This window comes from Gasterosteus aculeatus, chromosome 7 (genome assembly GCF_964276395.1).
Source record: "Gasterosteus aculeatus chromosome 7, fGasAcu3.hap1.1, whole genome shotgun sequence".
NCBI lineage: Eukaryota > Metazoa > Chordata > Actinopteri > Perciformes > Gasterosteidae > Gasterosteus > Gasterosteus aculeatus.
This window is the reverse complement of record NC_135694.1, coordinates 2,810,884-2,825,100: the sequence shown is the minus strand read 5'-3', so window position 1 is coordinate 2,825,100 and position 14,217 is coordinate 2,810,884. Positions and strand designations below refer to the sequence as shown.

At 52.4% G+C, this 14,217-nt stretch overlaps 1 protein-coding gene across 1 annotated transcript; it reads left to right on the top strand.

Annotated features, from left to right (window-relative positions):
- The first annotated feature begins 242 nt into the window (after positions 1-242).
- Positions 243-13,967, top strand: ndrg2 (NDRG family member 2). The gene is made up of 16 exons (XM_040181472.2): positions 243-774; positions 7,948-8,030; positions 9,130-9,171; positions 9,269-9,374; positions 9,502-9,622; positions 10,051-10,113; positions 10,206-10,266; positions 10,370-10,456; positions 10,537-10,593; positions 10,671-10,774; positions 10,874-10,912; positions 11,003-11,054; positions 11,150-11,197; positions 11,295-11,330; positions 11,579-11,630; positions 11,705-13,967. Exons 2-16 carry the CDS (start codon positions 7,959-7,961, stop codon positions 11,866-11,868), a joined length of 1,104 nt encoding a protein of 367 aa, XP_040037406.1. The 5' UTR covers positions 243-774; positions 7,948-7,958; the 3' UTR covers positions 11,869-13,967.
- Positions 13,968-14,217: the final 250 nt, after the last annotated feature.

Genomic DNA, 14,217 nt, shown 5'->3' with positions numbered 1-14,217 from the left:
TGCTGCGCGTTCCTCAATTCAGTTGCATTTAGTCGAATGCATCCCCCCCCCCCCTTCAGTGCCCCCCCTCTGCGGGGGCCCTAGAGCCACCCCCCCCCCCCAACCAACCTTCACGACCGCGCTTTGACTCCCACCTGTGTTTATTTACCTGCTGGCTCGTGCACGAGACATCGCTCGAGCGCTCGGCGCAGTTCCACAAGCGCTACGAGGGTGGACCGTACCAATGTGGCTCCTAAGTGCGGGGGGGTCGTGGGGGGGGGACCCAGAAACATAAACACGCTATTTTCTTCCCGATAACGCTCCAGCATTTAGTCGGTACCGAACCGGCGCTCACTAACCGCGCCGAGTGTCACCGATCTCGGATTTTGGTGCACAATAAAAAAAAAAGATTACTCTGATTTATCGCGCATTTATTCGCGGGTAACTTTCCCCTCCGCCCCTGAAAATAAACTCCATCGCCGCGTCTTGTCTTTTCTGATTGACGCTCCGGGTTCTCTCCCCCATCCCTCCTCCCTCCCCCCCCCTCCCCCCTGTCTGCCCGATGTTCCTCCTGCTGGAGACACAAACAACACAACGCTGGAGAGCAGCGAGGGAGCGGAAAGCACAGCGCACAACGCGGGAGGTGGAGGGAGGACGAAGAGCGGAACAACAGCAGGTTTTGCGCTAGAAACCGGAGGAGCGGAGTGGACGCAGAGAGAGGGAGACACTTATTGTCCACGTTATCGTCTCCGTCTCCAAACGTCTCCCGTGCGAGGACCCGCGGATTGGACAGAGGTGAGTTTATCCCGACGCTGTTATCCAGCAGCTTTTGCGCGTTCTCCGGGAGAAAAGTGCACATCTGTCCGTCCACGCGCCTGCAACAAGGCGACGCAACGAGGACACGCGCACGGGCTTTTTTTTTCCTTTCTCTGAACGCAACGCAACACAACACGCGGTTTAATATTGCGTTACGCAGACCCACGTCAAAGTAACACACACACACACACACACACACACACACACACACACACTCCCCCGTGTTTTCCTCCTTGATTGAATCCAGAAAACACACACGCACGCGCACGCGCACTGCAGGAAATGGACATTTAAATGAGTTTGCACCGATTTAAAAGACTAGTGGATAATAACTAAATGACGTGTTTACGCGCACGGGCCCGCGAGTGAGAGTGAGAGAGTGCGTGTTATTGACGCGCACATGTGGCACAGCCGGCGGCTCTTTGTCCCCCCCCGGAATATCCGAATAATTTCCTGCAGACTGAATATGTAGGACAATATTGACATCGTCGTGTGGACCGTTATATCAAACTTGACCCCCCCGTGCATCCCTCCTCCTCCTCCTCCCGGCCCACAGCATCCCGGGAGCGGGGGGGGGGGGGATATTTTATTGACGCGATAGGACGGTGGGGGGTTGTTTCTTGTCTCAGAGGAGGATGTATTTAGTTTGGGGCTGTTCAAGTGTGTGTGTGTGTGTGTGTGTGTGTGTTGGGGGGCTGTGGCTGTTGCACCAGATGAGGGGGAAGGGGGGTGGGAGAGGGGGGGGGTGATCATGTGTCAATGTCAAATGGGGGCGTGTCTGTGGCGGGTGCGTTCAACGGCTCTGTGCTTTAATAATAATGATAATAATACAAATAAATAACCCCAAATAACAAAATCCTGCAGCGGAGCTCCGAAAGCGGTCGTTTGCTGAGAGTCTCCCTTATGGAATATTGTACAGCCTGTCGTGCCAGACCAAGGACACACAAACACACATGCACACGCACAGACACACACACACATCTCACAGCTTCTCCCCGTGCCGCAAGCTGCATGCACGCACGCATGCATGCAAAAGCTCGCGCACAGGTTCTGTGAGTCATACCGCATTTGGAGACTCTGCCTCGGTGCTCTTTGAGTGAAGTGGAGCCCCTGCTGATAACACACAAACACACACACGCGCACACACACTCAGACACACACAGACTTGCGCAAGAGCGCCGATATGCTTCTGTGAGGCAAACATTGTTCCAGGATTGTGCGTTTATCGATGTAGAAAAACACAAGGGCAGCCGCGAACATACAAACACACATTCCCACGCGCACAGATTAGAGTGGTTTATATAAATAAATGCTCGCTATCGTATCAGAAACACATTCCAAACGGCGGCTGAAGGAATTCAGTGTTTCTGGGGTGTCAAGGGTTCAGTCAGTTGGTGTTTCATGCGCCGTGGGCTGCAGATGCCGTTGATTGTGAATTCGTGCTGTTCAAAGTAGTGAAGGAGGCCGTTATGAAACGTGGGTTCTACTCTTTCTTGGGAGGACGTAGTTTCTATAAATACACTTCGGTTCGTCTTGCCAACGTCTCTTCCGACGTAATCCCGTTCCACCGCGTTGGGGACGGAGGCTGAGACGCCGCAGGTGGATATATGTGGACACGCGACGTACTCTCGGTTGCAGCGCACCACAAAGACCTGCTGCCTCAAAGGACTCGTCATCAGGACTACGGTGTGTGTCCAGTAGCACTCTGACTGCAGCAGTTCATTACTGAAAGTATGTATTTTGATATGTGAACACTATGCGGCTCGGTCGTCATTGCGAGGACTCTTTTGGCAGCCGTGTCAATCGGGATCAAAAATAAACTCCTCGGTTGGGACGGTCGCCCAGCGGTCTGATGCAACATGAGTGTTTGTGTGCGTTCTGGCCAGACCAATAATCCCAGATCAACTTGTTGACATCATGAAAACCGTTGATGCCCTCGGGCTCCATGGGGCATTTTGGCCATCTTCCGGTGACGGCCGGGTTGTTGTTTTGTCTTGTTGCCATGGTGACCATTGACCAGCGTAACCTCATCGCGGTCCAGTGGCGCCCTCAAACAAGGTTGCCCGTGTTCATTCGAAACCATCGGTAGCGGTTTCATTTGTTGCGCTCAATGACAACCGGACAGCTTCTCTCACCCCAAGTGCAGTAGACATTAAAGTCAATGCTCCATCTGCCAAAGGCAGAAAAGGCAGTGTGTGTGTCTGTGTGTGTGTTTGTGAGGGGGGAACTTACTAGAGCACGTTGAGGCCGTCACCTCGCCTGTTGACTCTACCAATATTAACATTTACTCCCGCGGTGTTTGCCGATCCATCGGTGTGGAGAGCAGGGAAAGACGATAGGCGGACCTGTCAGGGGGCCGAGGTGTGCTCATGGTACGAGGCATTGGAGTTCAAACCACCGGGTGGGGGGATTCCAGTCAATGTTGGGTGGGGGGGGAGACTAGATTTGCCCTTGGAAAGTTTAACAGCAACCTACCTAAAGATTATGGACATAGAATAAAAGCATGAATCATTACTCACGGTAACACTGTCCATTATATAAAAATCGATGACGATAGAGTTTCAACCTTTTCATTGGGGTCGGATCGCGTTGCCTCGAGGTTACTGAGTTGCTGTGACCCATGAAACACCGATAACACCGTTGACAGGTAGATTGGCGAGCCAGGCCAGTACCGGATAAACCTGGAACCAGACGCTGGTGTCGTCTCGGCTGCTGAGAAACAGCTTTGGGTTGTTGAAACGGTGGATCCGAAGAAGTCGGAGCCGCGTCTCTCGAGCCGCTGGCGGGCTCTGCCGCGCGGTTTGGTGGCCGCGGAGCTGGCGTTCGGGGTGTCGTGACGAGAGAGGGGCCGCCTGCGTGGGCGTCCCGACATTAGTCCAGCCTCGGTGCGTCCACACCGCTTTCATCCGTTGGCGCTCATCGTTCGGTTGGAGCGTCTGGTGCGTGTTCGTCAGGGCGTTTCTGTACTCTGTGTAGGTGTACTACAGCGCAGCATCATCCGGGTCACAGCGTATGGATTTTATACCACGTGGGCGTACGAGAACACAACAGTCTCCCAATGCGAGCATCTGGGCCAGTGTGTGTGCGTCTTTTCGTGTGTGTGCGACCGCTCAGTCCGTTTGGCCGATGGCTGGGGGCCAGATAACAGACAGGCCACCACAATGGGCTGTCTGTTCCCACGAGGCCAAACGGGCCTCCACAACACCCTATTTATAGACAAACACTCGGACTCCATTCATATTCCTCAGGTCAGATGGGCGAACGATGTTTGTGTTCTTCTTTTAACAACAACGCCATTGTGCGGCGCAACCTGAAATGTCCAAAGAAACAGCTCACTGAGTGTGTGTATGTGTGTGTGTGTGTTTGCTGTTGCCATTCTACGGCGCACAGTTACATAACCAGGAGTGTTTGTCAATAGATCCACAGGCAGAGGAAGAGCCGAGGGGGGCCGAGGGGGGCCGAGGGTGGGCAGAAGAAGGGAAAACATCGTCCATCCGTAGAGGCTCTTTATTGTGCGGTTTCCTTTTCTATGTTTATGTCTATTTAATATCTTTGGGGTAACTGACCGCAGATGAAAGAAAGCGTCTGCTTGGTGAAGATGAGGCTGATGAGTGGCAGCGTTAATGTACACAGACTGTGATGAAGCCTCACGGCACGCGGAGAAACGTCTCAGCCCGACGAAAAGCTGTTTCATATTTGGCCTCCGCGGCAATCAGCTCCCCGCCACGGAGCCCTGCGTCTCTTATCGGCTCTCAGCCAGTACGCGCCCACGTATGAAATGACCCGAGCCTGAAAGTCGATTACAGCGCGCGTGCGTGTGCGTGCGCGCTTGTTTGTGTGGGTCTGCGATAACGTTCTCGTCTGAGCGCCTACGACTTGGATGGAAGCGAATCGATGGGAAGCCGCTTTCGGCGTGTCGCGCTGAATGAACTGACCACGGGTCTGACCCGAAGAAAGTGAACATTCACACACACGCTTCGGTCTGCTTCTTCTTCACCGCGACGTGGTCGCCATTAAGACACGGTTGCCGTTGTGGAAGACGATATTATTATTCAGAAAAATACCAGAAAGCCCTTCAAGTTCTTTTGGTCAAACTGTTTGTTTTCGTCAGACCAAAAGTTCAAAACCAGAAGAAATGATCCCATCTGGGGAAACGGGCACAAGTCTCTCTGCGCTCGCTTCCCCCCCCCCGCCGGCGAACGGTTGGCATCGCTTATTAGATGGAACTGTCGGCCTGAACTCTTGTGCAGGTGCGATGCGCTCGGCTGAGGCGAGGCCGGCGTTGCTAAGAGACCGGCGGTCACGAGAGCCTCGAGCCCATCTGCCGACATCAGTGCATGAAATGATCCACCCTCATTCAATAAGCCCGACGCTCTCTCTCCGGCGAATGACCCTCTGTCCCGCTCGCCTCACGGGACGGAGACGGCAGGTCTGAGTGGAGGCGAGGGCTTGGGGGACGGGGGGACAATCGGGAGGCTGGATGATGAGAGGACGAGCCGAGCCGCCGAGGGTTTGCGGAGATAAGAGGCCGGGAGCGATGCGCTGAGAGACGGAGAGAGAAAACAAGCTTTCATCTGCCCATCCAACGCCGTGGGAAGCAGCTCAGGAAATCTAAGGGGGGGTGTGGGGGGGGGGGGGGGCTTTGAGAGGAGACTAGGGGGGCTTTTGGCTCCTCTCTCGGTCTCCATGGTGGGCCTCCTTTCTCCTCAGGCATTAGTCGCTCATCTTCCTCCCTCTCTCTCTCTCTCTCTCTCTCTCTCTGTCTGTCTGTCTGACTGTAATTACTCCAGCACACCTAGCAACAGCCCCCCCCCCCCCCCCTCCCGATCACCCCCCCCCAGCAAATCCTGATGTTCATGAGTGGTTGTTAATGCTCCGATAGAAACAGCCTAAAATGTGAAATGAATCCTTATTCATCTCAGAACTAGAAAGCAGAAATGAAATAATAAGCATCAATAACAGCCTCAACGTGCTGCAGGATGTAAACGCATTACGTGGTACTCCCCCCCCCCCCCCCCCCCCCCCCCCCAACTCCCCCCCCCTCCCCCGACCAGATGTTTGAATATGAACATCTCCACATAAAAGCTTCCACGAGCCGAACCCTCTAAAACTCTCTGGTTTGACCTCGTGGCGCTCAGGCCTTCCGGTCGACATTCCCAGTATAGATGACCTTTGACACACTGCCTGTGTGTGTGTGTGTGTGTGTGTGTGTGTGTGTGTGTGTGTCTATGTGTGTGTGTGTGTTGCATACATGGTATAGTTCAGAGACGCGTCCCCCCCCCCCCCAGAAAACGAGTGGTCCGTCCGAGCTCTTTGCCCATTCCTCTCGCTTTCCCTCGCTCGGGACAAAGGACTCGCGGAGAGACGGAGGACGAGATTAGAGGGAAGAGGGCCGGTGGAGACAGAGGGGGGAGAGGGGGAGGGGGGGGGGGGGGGGAGTTTCTCCCGTTGCATCGACGGTCCGGTGGTTTGATTAAAGACAAATACGGACGCCATCCAAAAAGCGCTCAGCCGGATGCTTCTGCCCCAACAACTGTTGTCTGACAGCAGAAATGCAGAGAGGCAACGCCCCCCCCTCCCCCTCCCTCCCTCCCACCTCACGATCCTCCAAACACCCCCACATTTTCTGGGCCAGCAACACATTCTCTTCTCCTGTGTTTCTTTTTTTTTTTTTTCCTTTACTTCTCGCGCTTCATGCAAATCTGTTCTTTTCTCTGTCCATGGCGACAGACGGCGCCTCCTGTGCAGCTTAGCCGTTATTACACGCTCCGACTCACACACACACACGCGGGCGGAGGCAGGGAGGTGTCGTCAATGGTTACCGTTTAAGCATCTTTACGCTAATTGCGTTGTTTTCTGCTGTGGTTTCGCTCTCGCCACCGGCAGCCAATCGGAGCGGTTTGTCGAGGCCAATGAGGCCGAACTGTTTGCTGTCTCTTTTTTTAGCCGCGGTCCTTTTCGGTCTTTTCTCTTTCCTAGAACTGGTTTTGTCTGCAGGGAGCCGGTTGCAGCGTAACGTTCCAAACACCCAACCAGGGGGGGGGCCAACAGGATCCTGTCGACACACACAGAGGAGCCCGTAAACAAACTCGCTCCGCCGTCGTGTAAAAATAGGGTCCTGGCCGCGGTGTAAAGTATCGGCGAGGAACTCAAGGGCCCCTTTTGCATTTATTTCTGTTTCTGATGGGGGGAGCTCACCGCCCCGGGAACACGACGCGGTGACGCGCTCGGGTTCTTTCCTCCGACAGCTGAACGCTGGAGACGAACGAGTCACACCGGCTGCAGGAATCCACAAATACACAAGGAATAAAACATGTGCACGACTAGTGAATAGATGGAAATGCAACGAGTGCGTGAACGTGTGTGTGTGTGTGTGTGTGTGTGCGTGTGTGTGTGTGTGTCATGCTTGTGTGTGTGTGTGTGTGTGTGTGTGTGTGTGTGTTGGGGGGGCCGATGAGGGAGGGGGGGGGGGCTTCCCCCCGAAGGCAGAGGTTGAGTCTGATGACTGCACACAGGCACGTAAACACACACACACACATGCACACACAATTGCACACGCACGTGCACACACACATGCACACACACATGCACACACACATGCACACGCACATGCACACGCACAAGTGATGTCGAAAGGTCTTCAGCTTAGCAAAGCTGTCAAACGGACACGGCGACCATGTGTTCTCTCTCGCTTACGTCAACGCTTCCCTTCAAGCTTTCTGAATCCGCACAACAGAATTGGTGGTAATCCAGCAGTGCTTTGACCTTTGACCTCGATACTTTTTACCAACCTATCATACAAAGAAGTTACCCAGGTGGTTTTTAGGTTAAAGGTTAATTCTGCAACAGACCCCCCTCCCCCACACCTGCGCTTGCTGTGGCCATGTCAATGAAACTAAAGCCGCCTCTCGCCAGACGGGGCGCCACGTTTTCCGCCCCGGGTTTTTAGCTCCGCACAAAGGAGCACAAAGTAACACAAAGTAACACGCGCTGAGGCCGTAAAGGTGTGAAGACAAACGGGGTGGTGTGGGGGGAGGGGGGGCTCCGCCGTTATCGGCCACTTCAGCGTCTCTGGCGTTCCGCTCGCCTCCGCCTCTCCGCGCTTTCACTCCTCATAGTTTCGTCTCTTCTCACCAAATCTCACCCCTACAGGAGGCGACGCCATGACGACCGAAATGCAGGAGATCGCCATCACGGAGGAGAAGCCGCTGCTCACGGGTCAGGCTGAGTCCAAGGTCAGACACGATGCCGCACGCACGCACGCACGCACACACACACACACACACACACACACACAGAAATACTGCACACGTGTACTAGTTGCAGCCACACGCACACGTGAGCTGATGTCTGTGTGAACCAGGAGAATCATCAATGCATGAATGCCTCAGTCTGCTTCTGTTTGTGAGTCTGTGTGTGTGTGTGTGTGTCTGTGTGTGTGTGTGTGTGTGTGTGTGTGTGTGTGTGTGTGTGTGTGTGTGTGTGTCCCAGGGGACGGGACAACAAGGGTTGACTTGCATGTGTGTTCCTACTGTGCACGTTTATGCTCATTCGAGCCTACATGCGACAACATGTGTCTCAACACGTGTGTGTGTGTGTGTGTGTGTGTGTGTGTGTGTGTCTCTGTCTGTGCAAAGCTGTGTCGGGTTGACGTCAAAGCCCCGGGGTGGGTGAGGGTGGGGGGGGCAGATCTCCCATGATGCCGAGGGTCTCTCACTGGCGACCTCTGGCTGGCAAAGAAGTGTTTTTGTGTTAAACAAAAAGAGTTTTACACAAGGGACAAACGCACACATTTGCATGTTGTGTGGTGACAAAGCTGAATTAATACACAATAACACTTTACCTTTTTACCTTTTAAAACATTGAAATTAATAAAACACTGAAAAAGGGGGAATTTCTGATTCATTTTTGCCACTTGGAGATAAACTGCTCACTTTGACCTCCCAACATTTTGCCCGTGAAATAACAATTAACATCCGCTAATGAGACAAAGTCAAACGGGGTGAAAGGATGAAGTGGTGACATTCTTTCAGAGTACCAAAGGAACGGGGGGGGGGGTCATTCTGAGGAGGAAGTGTAATGGAGACCGGGGGGGGGGGGGGGGTCATTGTTCGCCATCCATCTATTTAAGACATTTAACACGGAGAGAAAATGAGCTTCGCGTTGACTGCACACGTGTCCCACAAGCTCCTCTGAAAAGGTTTCCGGCATCGACCTTTGTCTGCGTGGGTGATGATTGGACCCCATTCAACATGAAAGGACTGGAAGAAAATCTACCCAGCAACCAAATGCACATCTTGCTCTCACAAGACGTCCCTCTGTCTTTTGTCCCAGGATGCTGAACTGGCTGCTAGGATACTCCTGGACCAAGGACAGGTACGACTGTTTCGTAACGTTCAAGCTCAAGCGGAGCTGAGAGGGTCCGGAAAGATCCAGATGTTTTTGTTAAGGTCCCGCTGCTTTCCCTCCCCAGGAGCACAACATCGAGACCCCCCACGGCGTCCTGCACGTGACCCTGCACGGCACGCGGACCACCCGCCGGCCGGCCATCCTCACCTTCCACGACGTGGGTCTGGACAGTGAGTAGCTCCGCCCTCTCTCTCTCTCTCTCCCTCCTCCGCCTTTTCCTTCTGCTCCGTCTTTTTTTTGATTGACACCCCTCCCCCACCTCTCACCTCCTCCCCCCTTTGTGTTCTTCTCTGGCAGACAAGAGCTGCTTCTCCCCTCTGTTCAAGTTCGAGGAGATGCAGGAGATCGTGAAGAACTTCACCCTGATTCACGTGGACGCCCCGGGGCAGGAGGAGGGCGCCGCCCCTTACCCCGCCAGGTACCGCGCTCGCCGCCCCGTGGTCACGTGTCTTCCCGCCTGCTGGTTTTTCCAGAAGCGGGAAAAAAAAAAAAAAAAAAAAGAAGCTCTCAGAAGTGGAAATAATCTTCTGTGGCGGACTTGTGACTAATCCCTTCCCGAAATACTCCCCGTGTCTCACATCTCCTCCGCGCTCTCGCCGGCGGTTTAAAGGAAATCTTCTCTCGATTCTATCGCAGCGGATTTCATTTCTCGTATCGTCTCGGCAGCGACCTCTGACCTCCCGCTGAGGCTTATTCCCTTTTGGAACTTCTTTAAAAATCCCCCTTTGTGGATAAAAGTGTGCTTAAGATGAAATGAAATGTCGTCAATTTTTGCCATCCTGTATTTTGGGGAAAGTTCTTGCGAATTAGAAATAAGCAGTTGGTGTTTTGCGCTTCCTGTTGTAGTTACCAGTACCCCTCCATGGACGCCATCGCAGAGATGATCCCTTCCGTCCTGCAGTTTTTCAAGTGAGTTAACGGTATCTTTCGTTTTGCGCCGTCTCACTAGCCCCTCCCCGCAGCTCCGCCCACTTTTTAAAACGTTCACCTGTTCCCGCCAGCTTCCGCACGGTGATCGGAGTGGGAGTGGGAGTGGGCGCGTACGTCCTCTCCAAGTTCGCGGTGAGTGTCTTCTGCTGTTCAATCACTGCTTTTCAACTCCGGTCAACATTGAGACTCTGCTGTCGTCTCACCGTCTCTCCGCTGCCTCCTTTCCCGCGATCAGATGGCGAACCCGGACTCGGTGGAAGGCCTGGTTCTGGTCAACATCGACCCCGACGCCCGAGGCTGGATCGACTGGGCCGCTCAGAAGGTACGCAGCCCTCGGAGCGTGACGCCGTTGGTCCCGTTGAACCCAAACCCCTAATGATCGCTCCTCCTCCCCCTCCGCAGCTCAGCTCCGTGACGTCCTCTCTGACGGAGCAGATCATGTCCCACCTTTTCAGTCAGGTACAGCGACCTCGTTGTCCCATTAAGCAGCTCTGATGAGTTTTGGGCCTCATTTGGCGACTTGTTTTTGCTCGCAGGAGGAGCTGAGCTCCAACTCGGATCTAGTGCAGTCTCACAGAGAGCGCATCTCCAAAGCGTCCAATCTGGTCAACATAGAGCTCCTCTGGAAGACGTACAACAGGTGAGTTACACCCCCCCCCCCCCCCTCGCCACGACATGGTAAAGAAACTCATCCATCAACCAGCGGCCGCGATAATCTTCTCTTTTCCTTCCCTTCCAGCCGCAGGGACTTGAACATCGACCGCAGCAGCTCCTTCAAGTAAAGACCCTCCGGACCTTTGTCGCCGCATTCTGCCCCCTGAAACCTTTTAAATGCCTCTGCTTCCGCCCCCCCCCCCCCCCCCCTCAGGTGTCCAGTGATGTTGGTGGTGGGCGACCAGGCTCCGTACGAGGAGGCGGCCGTAAGTGACGAGAAGTGTTCTGATCCGATTGACAGCCGCGCAGAGACTTTTGATGGTTTGAGGGTTTACAGCCGCTTCCTTCTGGTGACCACTAGGTGGAGTGCAACAGCAAAATGGATCCGACGACCACTTCCTTCCTAAAGGTAACGCACCTTCAATTCTGTCTTTTTTTTTTTTTGGACCTGCTCTTAGTGTAACCTCCAATTTCTCACACGCCTCTCTCCTCTCCGACCTCCACAGATGGCCGACGCCGGAGGTCTCCCCCAGCTGACCCAGGTAAACCGCGGCCGAGCGTTTCAAAGGACGCATCGAGAAATGGAGGAACCAAACCGTGTTGTGAAGCAGACGTTGGGGGTTAAACCTTTGCCTGATTCTAATGTGACCTCATCCCTGTTTCTTTTCCAAAACCCACAGACCACTTTGAAAAAAAAGCGTTCTCCTTGGCTGCCATGTTGGATTCCCGAAATGCACATTTTCCGTACAATGACTGGTGATTGAACCATTTCTTTTCTTCACGCTTGCAGCCCGCTAAACTGACTGAGGCGTTCAAGTACTTCATCCAGGGAATGGGCTACAGTAAGTCCACTCATCACCCGGCAGAATAACGCCATATTGATCCTTTTTTTAAATGTCGCCCGTTGTCTCCACAGTGGCTTCGTCCTGCATGACCCGGCTGTCCCGCTCCCGCACCACCTCCCTGTCCTCCTCCTACTCCATGGAGGGGTCCCGCTCTCGCTCCCGCACCCTGTCCCAGGGCTCGCAGGGCGGCCAGATGCCGCCGAGCCCCTCCCAGACGATGGAGGTGTCCTGCTGAACCGGGGGAATTAAAAAAAATAATTAAAAATTAAAAAAAAAAAATGGAGTGAGAAGGGAAAGGGAAAAGTGAAGCGCCGACGGTGTAGGAGGGGGAAAAAAAGGGATGGGTCACTTATTTGTCACTGATCAACTTCCATCGCCACAAGAGGCGGCGTGAGGACTGGAGACGGGGGGGAGGGAGGGAGGGAGGGAGGCGAGGAAGGGTTGTGGGAGAGAAAAAGGAAACCGAGGGATTCCAGAGGGACCCGTCCCTCTGCTCGCGTCCCCCTGGAGGCCGACAAACATCTGGTCTGCTCTGCTGTGAGTATAAGAAGGGTAGACAAGAAGAGATTAATCGGGGGGGGCAGCAGTCCTCCCTCCCTCCCTCCCTCCCCCCCTCCCTCTGGGTCAGCCACTAGAGCCCTTTGATTTAGACGAGGAGGCCTATAGAGGCCGTACACACCTTGCATTAACCGATAGTAATAACTCTGTTGTCGACAGCGATATTGAAGCTGATGATGATTATAATGACGTAGTAAAAAAAAAAAAAAAGAGTAACACCGTTGTCTTTATTACACAATGAGCTTAAAAATACATAGATACAAATAAAAAAGACATACTACAGCACAGATACTTATAACAATGTGTGTCTACTACAACTACTTTTTATTTGAACGTTTTTTGATCTGATTTTATTTCCTCATTTTAACCCGATTGAAGGTTTTTCATGTCTTCCATTGGCCCCGTATATTTATATGTACCTTTCGTTTTACCATCAGAATTGATTTTAGTGAGATGGACAGGAAGCTTTTCTTTATTTCTATATTTTCTTTCTCGACTTGGAAGTTGCAAACCTGGAAACAGCCCTCAGAATTTGTGCGTGTGTGTGTGTGTGTGTGTGTGTGTGTGCGTTTGCTGAGCCTGGTGGTAATCGCGTGACGGAATAGCATTGCATAGCTGTAGCTAACGTTAACACCAGTCCAATAGTGCTTCCAGTACCACGTGTGGCCCAACGGGAAGCGTTGGGCCGCTGCTGACGCGCCAGCGTGTCGGCGCTGGACGTGGCCACCAGGGGTCACTGTGTTCGTCATGTGGCTTGTAACCTCCGAACAAACCCAGCTAGCTTTACGTTTTTTGTGCGAGGTGACGGTCAAGATGACAACGAGTTCCTCGCCAGCGACGGGAAGGGGAGGGTCGAGAGGATCGTGTCGCGAAGGTTGCGATGTGTCCGAGGGGGAAGGCGGGCTGAATGTGAAGCGTGTTTGGGGGACGGCGTGCACATTTTTGTAATTTAACATTTTGAGGCCAACGAAACCCTCCCCTGTGAGCGGTAACTGACAATGCACCAGCCCCTTCACTGCCAACGTACTCGGAGAACATCATTATTACGTCTTTTGATAAGCAGCGTGATTTTTGACAGTCGCTATGAGGTTTGCTCGTGAGAGATATCGATGATGTTAAATGACAAGGAGAATCTGTTTTTTAAGCCACTTCTCCCGCGGTGCGATGCTCCCCAGCCACCAGTTAAAACCGTAAGAACGAAAAATTTGCTGTTTCTATCCGTGTTCTCGGGTGTAAATGCAGAGTTTGGGGGATTTTTTTAGGGCACTTTTGCTGCCGTCCGGCGTGCTGAAAAGCAGAATGTAAACGCTCCCGCCACACTTACATTAGGACTCGTGCACCCGGTTACCCGGAGCGTCTACCAAATAAGGTGGAGCGGAGGAAAGGAAGATGCCAAAAAGGGAAGAGGAACGGTACTTATTTGCGGAGAGCAGTACACGCTTGTCCATTTTGTCTTTTCATTTTTTTACTTCAATCATGTTTTCTTTGCCCTCTATGTTTTGGGATTATTATCATGATGTGTTTTTGTTATCTCTGTGAAGTGTTAGTTTACCCTGCTGATGTGCTCACAAGGTAGTTAACCGTGTGTGTGTGATAGTTCATGCGTAACCTTTCTTAGCAGTAGCGCTGATGAAGGAGTAATGTAATAAACAATTAAAGATTAAAAGTAATGAGAATACAATCAATTTTACTTGTGTGGTTAATTTCTCTGTGTAACACAATGAACATCCTAAAAAAAGGAAACTTAAATACGAATAAAAGCTACAGAGAAAAGTCCCGGCCCGTCTCCTGTCTTTCTTCATTGGCTGGAAGGCGGCACATCTGTTGTAAACTAAGGAAAAGAAAAACAAAAGTCTTCTGGTGTCACAGTAATGTCGTGGAAAATCAAATAATATGTATAAAAATCTTTTAAAAAAAATAACAAAATATGTAAAAAATATTAGGTCAAACGATGCTTTGAAAAGTCAAAAAGAATTTGGTCAAAAACGTTTTAAAAATAAATAAAAATATAAAATGCCATGGAATT